General features: G+C 46.0%; 1 protein-coding gene across 1 annotated transcript in view; it reads left to right on the top strand.

The window, feature by feature from the left end:
* The window catches only part of PEX14 (peroxisomal biogenesis factor 14), a gene marked incomplete at its 5' end in the record, with an annotated part of 37594 nt that extends 34151 nt beyond the window's left edge, over positions 1 to 3443 (top strand). Inside the window, 2 exons of the mRNA XM_009864289.1 lie at positions 1050 to 1141; positions 2504 to 3443. Coding sequence (XP_009862591.1) covers positions 1050 to 1141; positions 2504 to 2969 — 558 coding nt within the window. The remainder of the gene's footprint in view (positions 1 to 1049; positions 1142 to 2503) is intronic.
* Between the last annotated feature and the right edge of the window lie 8717 nt (positions 3444 to 12160).

The following is a 12160-nucleotide window of genomic DNA, read 5'->3' as shown; positions in this document are numbered from 1 at the left end:
GTGTTCTTCAGTCCCATACTCAGCCCATTGCTACAGAAATTGCTGGAGTGATAGGATGGGGTTACCATAGGCCATGACGTGTCTTTCGGGATGTTCCTCCCATTTCTCAAGTTCCCAAAGGGTTGAAGGAAAGATTGCCAAAAGTATTATCTGCAGCATGTTCTCCTCAGCTGATACTTCACTCTAATTTCTGCCTGATATCCCATATCAATTCTGATGCAGTGCTGACAGCAGCTGTTCCATGCTTCCGTGAGTTATTCTCTTTCCCCACCAAACTGCACTCATTGCCTCGAAATAGCCAAGAGATGGTGCCTAGTCCAGCTGGATCCTGGAGGCGCAGTCTGGTAACTCAAGCATAACTCTAATTCTTCAGATCTAGCAAGGAAAATCTTTGCAACTTTGAAGCACTAATTGATCAGCCCACCTCTAAATACCGCAGAGTGCCAGATAATTGATTCTTTATTTCATGATTTAGGAGAAATAAACAAATGGTTTTAAAATAGTTTTTAATGTGTAATATTTGAATCTGTTGCCTCAGCTAAGGGCAGTCATAGGAGAGAGTAAAGGACCTGTTTCAGTGTAACTCCTGCTGTCTCACTGTATCCTAGTTCTAGTTCTTCTTCTCTTGAAATCATTCATTAAGTCAGTGTCAGATGATTTAGTTTGTCTCTTTGTGTATTGTTCTCTGTCTGGTATGCTGGTGGAAAACATCCTATATAGACCTAGCTTTGCCTGAATTCTCACCTGGCCTCCTCCTAATCGAAAAAGAAAGATCCACTTGAGATGTTTCAGCAGTGGTTGTGCTTGATATGTTGGAGCCAAGTTTAATTAGTCTCCCAAACAGAAAGCAAATATTTGAATACTCTTAGCACCTTGAGACAATTATTATTTCTGATCATCGTGGGGATCCATTCAGATCCTTCTTTATTGTGGGGACCCTTCTTTATCCAGATGGAAGGAGAGGGAGGATAACATAGAAAAAAACTGACAGTTGGGAACTATCTCCAAGTTCATACTTTGATCTTCATATCTTCTTTTTCATCTTCTAGGCCACAACTTCCACCAACTGGATTCTGGAGTCACAGAATATTAATGAATTGAAATCTGAGATCTACTCGTTAAAAGGACTTCTCCTGAACCGGTATGGATGGAACATGTGAACAGATTATTGTGCGGGGAAAACCTTGCTTTCTGGGATTCTCTCCATCATGGAGAGGAAAGGCATTTACTTAATGACACCTTTTCAGTAATGGGAAATTTGCAGCTGAGGGATGTGCTTTTTGGAAAAAGCTTTTTTGGGGGTTTTCTTCAACAAAAAGGCAAATGTTTCTGCAGTGAAAAGGCAGCAGCAACACCAGAGCCAAGAAAGTCTCCAGACTGAATTTACTGATTGTGTTTATGACACTGGTTGAATAATGCAGGCATCAGCTTATTGCATTCACAGGAGTCGGAGGTTAGATCAGCAGAGTTCTTCGATGGCTGGTGTTGGCAGCGGGAAGAGGGAGGTGACAGCAACTACTGTTCCTAGTTCAGGCTGAGAAAATGTAATCTGCTGCATTTGCGCTCTCACTGTAGGAGAGCAGCCAGCTTTTTTGTCTGCTCTGGTCTTGTCCGTGGCACCAGCCAGCTCACCCTAAGGGCGTGAGGACTTGGTCTGATCCCTCTTCATACTCCTGCTTTTCACATACATGAGCAAGGATGCCTGAGGAGTACTAGATCAGACATGCTTTTTCGCTTTGCTCTTCATGATGAATGACTTTCTGAGGGCACCAGTGCTCCCCGCTGCACTTAGATTTGTCCTGTTTGGTACTTGGATTCTCCTGTTAGGGCCGAGCATTAGCCTGACGCTATCGAATCCTTGCAGCCTACCTGGAAAGGGCTCGAGGACAGAGCAGCCACCTTTCCCAGCTGCGTCAAGCTAGTATGACCCCATTCCAGTCAGAGAAGCTGAACCAGTTTGTGGCAGCCAGGATCTGGCCCAAACATGTGAAGTGCACACTGGCACTAGGAGATAGGCTCTGGACTGTAATGAGCCAGAACACAACAGCTGAATATCACAAAGGAGGTGAGCGCCAGGTGCTGAAATTCCTTGGCTCACACACAAGGATTTGGTGTGTCTGACTTCTTGTTCCAGTGGGAATTTTCTTTACCAATTAATTGGTGATTGTTTTATAGGAGACACCTCTGTCTTTCCACAGGCAGCATTCCTGAGTGCTAGCTTACTGTGTGAAATGGGCCAAACCAGATCATTTTAGTACTTCACATTGCCCAGCTATGATATTTTCCAAGCTCAGTTACTGGGTGCTTGTAAAGCACTTTGAGATTCTGGCTGAAGAAATGATGTGGCCTTGGTTTTGTTCATTTATGGCAAAGGAGACTTGCAGTTTCAGTCCTGCTTTACATGACTTCCCCAGTGCAAATACCGTTCTCTAATGATAACCCCTCATTGTTTTTAACAAAAGCCCCTTTATCTCCTTTTCTTCCCCTCTTCCCCTCCCCCAAGGAGGCAGTTCCCTCCCTCCCCTTCGGCTCCGAAGATCCCGTCATGGCAGATCCCAGTGAAGCCAAACTCACCCTCCAACCCTGTGGTTGCCAACCATAATAGCAGCAGTGACATCTCACCTGTCAGCAACGAGTCTACCACCTCGTCACCGGTCAAGGAGAACCACAGTCCTGAGGGCTCCAAGGTCAGCTGCCATCTGCTGAGCACCGAGGAGGGCACCAAGGCCGTGATTGATGTCAAGAGCCAAGTGCGGATGGAGGTGCAGGGTGAGGAGGAGAAAAGGGAAACCAAAAGGAATGAAGAGGAGGAAGAGGACGATGAGGATGATGATGTTAGCCATGTGGATGAGGAGGAATGTCTGGGTGTCCAGACTGAGGACCGGCGAGGAGGGGATGGTCAGATTAATGAGCAAGTGGAAAAGCTACGAAGACCTGAGGGGGCCAGCAATGAGAACGAGATTGACTAAGGCCCCCTGGCTTCCGCTGCTGCTGCTGTACATCTTCCCCGGCCTCCTGCACTGTCCCCGGTGCCTCTCCCATTTTGTGGAGAGGAGTGCCACCATCCCGTCCAGTGATTCTCCCATGTTGGACCTTGAGCAGGGTCAGGATTGCCCGGTGAACATAGTGGGCCCTGTTTCACCACAGGGCTTTGCAGTGTTGCAGTGGCTTCTTCTCCCCTCCCAGACCCACCTTCTCCCCGTGAGCTGGGGCCACTGCCTAGGCTGGAAGACCGATCGCCTTACCATGCACCACTGCTACAGAATAAGTCCTCTTACAAAAAAAACCACCGTTCTCCTGAAACAGTCAGCTTCTTTGCTGCATCCTACAGTCCTTCTATCCAATTTCAGAAACGAATCTGTCCTGAGTTCTTTGATTTCACAAGCCTTTAATCCCCACATAAGGCCCAAACAACTTCTGTTTCCCAAAATAACCCTCTATTTTATTTCTCAAACTACTTGATACTCTGTTGCCAAAAAAAAATAGGACATTTTAACCCTGAGTTCCTCACCAGATCTCAGTCTTGGCTCTTCCAAGCCTTAGCCAAGCCTCAAATTCCTCAAAGTACCTAGAACCTAAAACCACTACATTTCTGTGGAGTCCAAAGAACACTATTTCCACCCCACATGCTTACACACATCAAAGTGGCTTCTTGCTAGGGACCAAGTCCAGGTTTCATGGCCACAGTAAAATCTGTGAGAACAGGTGGCTTTGTTACTGATTGCTTCCCAGTAAAAGAAGTTTAGAAGAAGTTGACTCCACTCATCCCAGTTATTACCCTTTCTCCTCCAAAGACAAGGAGCTCACATCAGTTTTTGACATCTTACATTTTATTTATAGCTATCCTGAATGAAAGAATGAATGAGGTGATATCAGATGCTGAAATAAGCGGTTAATTCTGAATCTTTGCAATGGTGTGTAGCCTGTTTTTCTCCCTAAGCGAGAAGAAAACCTACCTTAAATGATCAGGCTGAAAGCTGTACCTACCCAGTGACAGGCACCTGCTACAGCAGAGCAGTCTTTGCAGAAGAAAGAACAGTTCCAACTCTGAGCTTAACCACTGGCCCTCCTTGTGCAGTCCAGCCTTCTTTTGCCCCATTGGAGCTATACACAAATTAAAACAGTGAATTTTGAAACCTCGCATTTGCAGCATTGTGTTCTCAGCTGGTAAAATGGTGGTGTCCAATTATATTATTCACTGCATCAGAGCCTCTTAGCAGAGCAGTTCTTGTAACAACTGAGTCTCACTGTCCTCACCAAGCAAGTGTGCTCGTCTGTGTGATCATGTATAGATTTCAAATATAAAATACGATTGTATATAATTGTAATAAATATGAGTTACCACTATTTAACATCAGGCTTTTACTGGATTACTGTGGCTCTTATTTTGGGGAGAAATATGGGTGGTAAAGGAAGGGAAAAGGGACTATTACAGAAATTCAGTCCTTATAAAATGTTTCCTGAATGACATTTATGGGTGATTTTCTGACTGCTCCAATACTCGGTTCTCTCAGCAGGAGGCAGTGTAGAGAATGTGTAAGTGCAATGTAAGTTCAACATAAATGGCTCCAACACGACTGTAATGCCAGCTCCTCTCCGACGTCGCAGAGGTTGAGATGGATCCATCGTCCAGCAGGTTCCACTTCCTGGTTGGTTTCCTCCCAGCAGGAGGCTCTGCAGGGTGCAGAATGCCGCATCCCGGGGCCTTTCCACCCCGGCGGCAGGAGGTGCTGAAGGCAGCCTGTGAGATATCCCACGGCCCCTGGGGCTTATCTGGCAGCCGGGAATGCTGTGCCCTGTCCCGTGACTGATGTCACCGTGCCCGGTCAGCACAGAAGCCATGGAAAGAAATGGCGTTCGGCGAGTAATTCGCAGCTACTGCAGCCCCAGCTTTGCTCAACAGGAGTATTTGGCTCCCTTCTTAAAAATGAGGGATTTACTTGATTCCTGAGTATTTGGGTGTCTGGTACACAGTGACATTTTCCTGCTCAGGGGGAGCGAAAGGGACCTTCATATTACTGTATTTAGACCTGCTGCTGAATGTGGTGATTTCTCATTCCTTAAATGGACGAATATCTTGGCCAGGAGTGAGTGTGTGTGTGTGTGTGTGTGTGTCTCTCTCTCTCTCTCCCTCTCCTCTCATCTCTCTCTCCACTGTTTAACGTTCACAAAGAACGTCACGTTTAGCTAAAACAGGGCAAATTTGAAAGTGTTTAAAAGGAAAGGCTTTTCTGAAGAGATGGCACTTTTCGTTTCTCCAAGCCAAGAATCCTTGTGAAAAGAAAACACGACTGAACGCAGGGATATGATGAAAAAGTATTGTCCTGCCTGTGTACATTTCATATACATAGAAGGTTTTGAAAATAGAAAGTGCCTGGACAACAGCAGTTGGTGAAATGTGGAAAATATGTTGCTGAGGTATGTGCCTTGCAGAGTGACTTACGAGGTTTACAGTACAAGCATCCCTGCGGGTTAATTTTTTTCCCCCTTTTCCTCCATGTTGCCAGTGTTCAATGCATTTACCTCAGGATTTCTGGTGCAGAGTAAAAGGCAGTTTTCTTCAACTACCCTTTTCTCTCCCTTAGTTTTTGCTTCTTACAACCTTTACCGTTTCAATAGGTCACAGTTTTTCCTTTCCCCAACTTGATAAATCCCAGAGAACTCCACTGTTGCTCAAAAAAAAAAAAAAATCTCAGTCTGGGCCTCTGGCTGCTGATGGGCTGTTTGTGAACTTTGTTGAAGAAATCCAACCCACCAGCAGATAATTTGGAAGAAGCCAGAACTTCTTACCAGCAGGTATTGTTGTGAATCACGGGTTTTATTCTTCTATCTTGTGTTCCTCATCCTTCCAGCGCAGTTGCAGGGCAAATATTTTGGTCCTTATGAACCATGTGGTCTGACAACTAATTTGTAATTATTATTTTTTTTTTTACTTTTTTTTCTAGAAACAAACTTCTTAGATCAGCTGCCCTGTGAAATGCTTAGCCCACTGGCCAGTAGGCACTGAGAATGGCATCTTAGTAGCTGAAAGATGACCATGGAGCGAACCTTTTTTATGTGGAACAGGAAAGCAGCAGCAGCAGTTTCCCACCGTCTGGCTTGTTCAAGTACTCTATTTTACTGTGTAATCTGCTCTGTTTTACTGTGTAATCAGCCTTTGTTTTGCCACAGGAAGACAACTAACAAGGCTGGGGCTGGTGAGTTGAGTGGCTTTGTAACGTGGTTTCCAAAGGTCCTTGATAGCCTGTGGAAAGCAGGTGAAGGGAGCTGCCTCTGAACAGTGTCATCTGAGCCCAGTTCAGTGAAACCCTGTGAGCGTTTGCTCTCCTAGAGGAAACATTATCAGGCTGGTGCTTTCCAGTAATCTGAGGATATAAAAGCTCCCTTTTCAATAGCTGCAGGAGAAATGGGGGAAACTCAAAAATGTGATGAAGTAGGAAAGGGTGAAGAGGTGTCTTCTGACCATCTATCCAACCTTCCTCACTCTCTGTGTGATGCTTGGGGAAAACAGAGGCTAGACAGCAAGTCCAGAGCAGGTTTTTGTGGCAAACCTGTTGTGTTAGAGTCAAGGACTCTGTGCTTGACTAGACCCTGTACACCCAGCAGGGTGTGGACCAGGAATGTGTTTCCCAAGGGCTTTGGCAACAGGAAGCTTTGGAAGGTCCCTTCTGTGTGATGATGCTCTATGTTAAGCACAAGTTGTATGTGTTGGTGACCCCACACGCTAAAAACTGATGTTAAGCTTGAGCTGAGAGTTTTCCAGCCCGGACTTGACCTCTCATACCATTGGGTGGTATGCAAGTAGGAAGCAAGCAAGGGGCTTGGCCTCCAGGGACTGAAAACATAAATGAAAGGATGCTGGGAGGTGAAACATAGGAAATTATTTACCTAGGGGCAGAGCAGAGAGCTGCTAGTTTTTTCCTTCATCATCTTATCCCCACACTGTGCTGCTTCTTCATGAGTCAGCCTCTTTAGGCACCTTTAGAGCTCTGTCTACCTCTTATGCTGGTGAAAGGCTCTTGCCACTATGTATGCTCTCAAAAAATGAAATAAAATAATGGAACTGTACCTAAGGTGAATTTCGGGGTACCAGGGAAGAGGGAAGGTGGCTGCTCCACTTGCTGTGCAGTACAAGCTCTGAACTGCGCACTTGTAGATTGAGGGGCTGGCATGATCTCTTCCAGCCCAGGGAAAAAAAAAAATAAAAATCTCATCCCCAAAAGGGAGCAAGTACTAACCTAATAAAGGCACCAGCTGGACGAAGGGAAAACCAACTCTTTGGAAAAAAAAAAACAACCAACCTCCTTTCATTAGAAAAATAATATATTTCATCCAAATAAGGTAAAAATATTTGAAATGGGGCAGAAGTGAGCACTAGGCAGCATCTGTCAGGCCCTTTCTGAAAAGGGGAAGATTATTAAACTCAATTACAATTTATTTTTGTAAAGTGTCTTTCAGACTAAAAATCTCCCTAAATGCTTTGCAAGGACTGCGCAGGGGTTACTTAGAATATGGAGCATCTTAGCAGAACACCCCTTTTTTCCCCACCAAGCCTTTCTTTTCTGCGTCTGCTGAAGGATTTAACCCTTCAGGACTTTTTTTTCTTCTATATTCACGCAAATAATGAGAGCTGTTTTATGATACTGGCTACAAGATGTGCCTGAAGAGGGGCATGGCGGTGGGGGTGGGGTTTAACATTGTGGGTTTTTTCTGATTTAGGTAAAATACTTGCTTTTCTTTATGATGGTGCCTCCAGAGAGAGAAGGTGATTGGCTGGATAGGGCTGATTCAGAGTCTAGAAGTACAACTGGCTTTTTTCTTCTTGTGTCTGTCACTTTGCCAGCCTGCTTGTCTGTCTCTCAGTCACTTTGTCTGCTTGGCATGTCTGTTTTGTACAGCATCCTTGGTTTTCCAGTCTTCCGTCATGCCTGTCTCCTGTTGCCTAATGCTCTTTCCTTTTTCTTTCTGACCCTTCAGGAACAAGTTGCTCCCAACTTTATCTCTCTGCTTCTGTAAGCTAGTGCTGAGGTGTATCTGTGTGGAGCTAGAGTAACACCTCTTTAATTTCTTTAACTGATTTAATTAAACCATAGCAAATTCTTGGGTGGACATTTTTCCGTCTCTTTGAACAGATTTGCTTTACTTAAACAGTTTCAGCTGATACGTGCGTGCAGAAAAGACTGTCTGCTAAATTGCTGCAGCTTTCCTATGGAGATGAACTATTCTTTTGCTTCCTGCCCTCTTACAGCATCAACAATAGATTACACCTCTGAATATTTGCCTGCTTACTTCTGTGGTTTTCTATCTGTGCGTTGCTTTACAGTAATATCAACGCTTCCACTGCAGCAGTCAGCAAGTTTTGAGTGTGAGATGGAGGTTGGGTTTCCCTCTTGCTTTGTGGTCTCTTCTGTCCCCCAGAATGAGCTAGGTGCCAACTGATGTTTTGGCTGAAACTGAAACATCACACTGTTGCACCTGTTCCTTACCTCCTTCTCCCTGACTCTCAAATCCGCAGACAGACTCTGCTAATTCATGTAAAGGAGAAGCGCAACGAATGCCCCTGCAGTGGGCAGGTCTGCAGAGGGGCTGCCGGGAACTGTCTCTGTGCTGGTGGCTGTGTCACCAGCCTCGGAGGAAGATGCAGGCAGGTGGGTACGGAGCTGCCTCCAGCCACAGACCAGAGCTGCTGCCCTTCCTTCTTGTTGGCACAAATGGCTTTGGCTGAGATGGGTCTTGCAGGGCTCGTGCCTGGTAGCTGGATGAATGAGCTCACTTCCCTGTGAGGGGCTCTCTACCTTGGCTGCAGACGAATGGGTTTGTTTTATCCTCTTTAATATCTCAGATTATAGGGCTCTGATGTTCAGGCAGAGCTTGGCTGTGGGCTGGGATCATGGCAGGGTCCTGGGGGCTGCTGGTGATGGTAAGGGCTCGGGGCAGATGTTGGTAGCTGGCAGCACGGCGAGCGCGCAAGGCAGCACCCTGCCCTGTGGGAAGGGAAGGGGGCAGGGAAAGGCTCGGTCTGCCTGTCAGATAAATCTTGGTCTGTTTACTTAAATCCTCAGTGTTTCTTCGGTTGTTTGTTTAAGAGTTTCCCTGCCAAAAAAGAGCAAAAGGAAGGAGGGAAGCTGCCAGTGTTGGCCACCCCTCCTCAGGCAGGATGGGTCTGGGGCACTTCAGGGGCAAGAGCAGGACGAGGGCGCAGAGCACCCTGCCTCCCCTGGGGAAGGTGAAGGGCTCTGCCCCCAGAGGGGCCTGGTTCCTACCTTCCTGAGCAAACGCTTGGCCATTGTGAGGGAAGATGCATGTTAGGACCGCCGGTGAGCCCCCTTCTTGCCCCACGGCTGGCCTGAAGAACTTTTCAACCCTTCCAACACCTACTGTACCTACCAATGCTGTTCAGTGCCCTCCCCGCCCTTTGGCAGAGGTTGTTGCCTCCACAGTTAGGTGGTGCCAGCTTTCAGGTACTTGCTCAAGGCAGCAGATAGAGACCCCGAAAGTGGGGGGGCTTCCTGCCTCCATGTGGGATTTCCATGTGAGAGTGTCTGTAACAGCGGGACTCAGAAGCATCCTGCCTATCCTTACTTTTTTATAGATACCTATAAAATATACCAGGTAGAGTAAATACCAGACATGAAATTCCTTCACATGTTAGTGTGTGCTTTCACTGAAACCAATGTACTCTCCTTGTCTCCACACAAGTATTAGGCAAACCTGTATATTTTGCTGTAGTTATGCATGTGCTAGCCTTGTGTATGGCTATATTCATGCATTCTCTCATTCTTTCCAAGTTTGGTCATATTCAGCTAAGTTCTGCCTTGATTTGTGAAGAAAGACAGAACTTATTTGTTTAATCGTGTGTTGTACATATGTGCACATATGGAAAACTCCAAAAACATTCCCAACAATCTACATGATTTTTGTTTGAAATAGGTACAAGCTACTCATTGATTTTCAGAGAACTCTTCATGTTCCCTGTGAAGCTGATGTGAGATTTTATTGTCATGTTTGAAAGGTTCAGTCTTCTATGCAGAGTTCATGCAGATTGAGGAGGGAGGAGATACTTGATTACAGCTTCTTTCTTTCCCATTCCCCAAGAGCTTCTTCTTTAAAAGGGCTTCTCATGGTCTTAAAAAAAAAAAAGGCACCTGCAGGTTTGGGAACACAATTTTGTGCCTGTCTACAACAGCGCAGAAGCACAAATGCTGGCAAACTCGGGTGTAACACAAGCAGTTGGTGGAGTCTCTATATACCATGTAGAGGGATTGTTGCTTCAGAACCTTACTTGGACAGGACTTTTGCAGAACTGTGAAGGAAATTTTAGAGGTCCAGTGAAGGTCTTGGTTTTAAACATGTGGTCCAGACTCTCTTGTTCATTTCTGTATCATAATCCTTCTCTCTTGCGTTGTGTTATTTTACTCAATGCCCAGTGAAAATATTTTTTCCAAGAAGTCTCAAGGCACTTAGATGCTATCTGTTAATGGCTGGTTTCTGTCTGAGCTCCCATACCTGAGCAACATGGACAGTACCAAAAGCTGGCTCCATTTTTTTCTCCTTTGTGTGAATGTTTTTTCCTCTTTTGTGTCCATGTTCTGTCAAAATTTCTACTTCCAGCTTCTTGTCCTGGTACAGGGAGGGTGATGTGTTAACTCTTCCAAATCTTCTGAGAGAGCCAGGAGTCTCCAGGCCTGCCACCAGATCAGAAGAGGTATGAAGATGAGTTTATTTGAGCTATTTCCACAGCAAGTCTCCAGGTCTTTCTTAATGCCTTTATGCCTTAGGAAGCCAGCATTGAGCATTAGTCCTTCCAAGCTGTAGGTTACACCCCGTGTGTGTTTTCCGTCATAACAGCTGCTTTCCCCCCACCACCAGTAAGCATCAGAATTTTGAGTTTCCTTCTGTGTGTAGGAGGCATTGTGCTACTGGGCTAAATATCCCAGGGTCAAACATGCTTTACTGCATTGTGTACTCAGCTGAGCAAGTGCTGAGGAGTATCTTGCTGGGCAGGTGTGCCAGCTCTGCAAACCTGATGGCGTGGCTCAGGGGTGGCCGCTGGCTGCCCCACACCCACTGCTCTGCGGGCTGCTCCTCCCAGCTCCTGTGAAAAAGGGCTGCTTGGCTGCAGGGGAGTTCAGTTTGGAGCTATCAAAGCTTGTAAGAAAGATTCCTTCAAATTAAATGAATGCCTACCACAGTATAAAAACTGTTCCTTGTAGGTCTGGGACATAAGGAGAGGTGTAACCCGAAGTATTATTTTCCTGGTAATCTCTAAAAATAATACCCTTCTAGGCTGTCTGTGAGGAGCACTTGGGTGAAGAGCAATGATTCTGAGCCATCATGATGGCGATTACCTTCATTTTTGGCCAACACTGAATCTACTGTATTTCTGTCCTTGTTAGCCCTTACAGCTCCCGAATGGACAGGTCTCCATGTGCTAAGGCTGGACTAGGCATTTTTGGTTAATGTCATCTAAACCCCAGCATGGTTGGAAGCAGCAGCAAAACCATCTGGTCTCCCATTCTGTGTCCTAGAATACCTTGAATGCTCCTTGTTTATGTTTGAGGCCATTGAACTTTTGCTGCCGCTATGGATTTAAAGTCTTGGATTGTTTGGAAAGAGGAAAGCAGTGCTCCTCTGTTCGAGTTTTATGTTTGAGCCAGTGCCAAGGGATACTCCTGCTGTGGGTGCCTGTGTTGGTGGGTGCTGCAGAAGACTTGGTAGTGTGCTGAAAAGTGGTTATCCTGTGTTTATGTAAAACAGGCAGTGCGGTGTCCTGGCTATGCGTGTAGGTTGCAGGGTCCTGCACTCACAAAAAAAATACTGTTGCAAGGATATGCCTGATGTAATCAAAGCAGCAGCAACTGCCCAGTTTTTTGTCCTGAGGTTAGAACGCGCAGTCTTGCTACTTGTCTGCTGCTTTCTGTGTCTCCCAAGCTGCAGAGCTGCAGTGTCACCAGTTGTGAGGGCTTGGACTGAATGTAGTCGTGAGGCTTTGATTTGTGCCACTTGCAGCTTCTCTCATGGCTTAGTCATTCTATGAGATGCCGTCAGAGTTCCATAGAGAGCAGGCAAGTTCCAGCAGGAGCTTTCATGCAGTGAGTCGTGTAGTTCATGTCCCCTGTCTGTCGTCCCGTCTCCCCCCGCCCCCAGAAACACGGTCCTG

Source organism: Apaloderma vittatum, unplaced genomic scaffold (genome assembly GCF_000703405.1).
Source record: "Apaloderma vittatum isolate BGI_N311 unplaced genomic scaffold, ASM70340v1 scaffold35202, whole genome shotgun sequence".
Classification (NCBI taxonomy): Eukaryota; Metazoa; Chordata; class Aves; order Trogoniformes; family Trogonidae; genus Apaloderma; species Apaloderma vittatum.
Note: the sequence above shows the minus strand (reverse complement) of the source record. Positions and strands in the feature narration are given on the sequence as shown.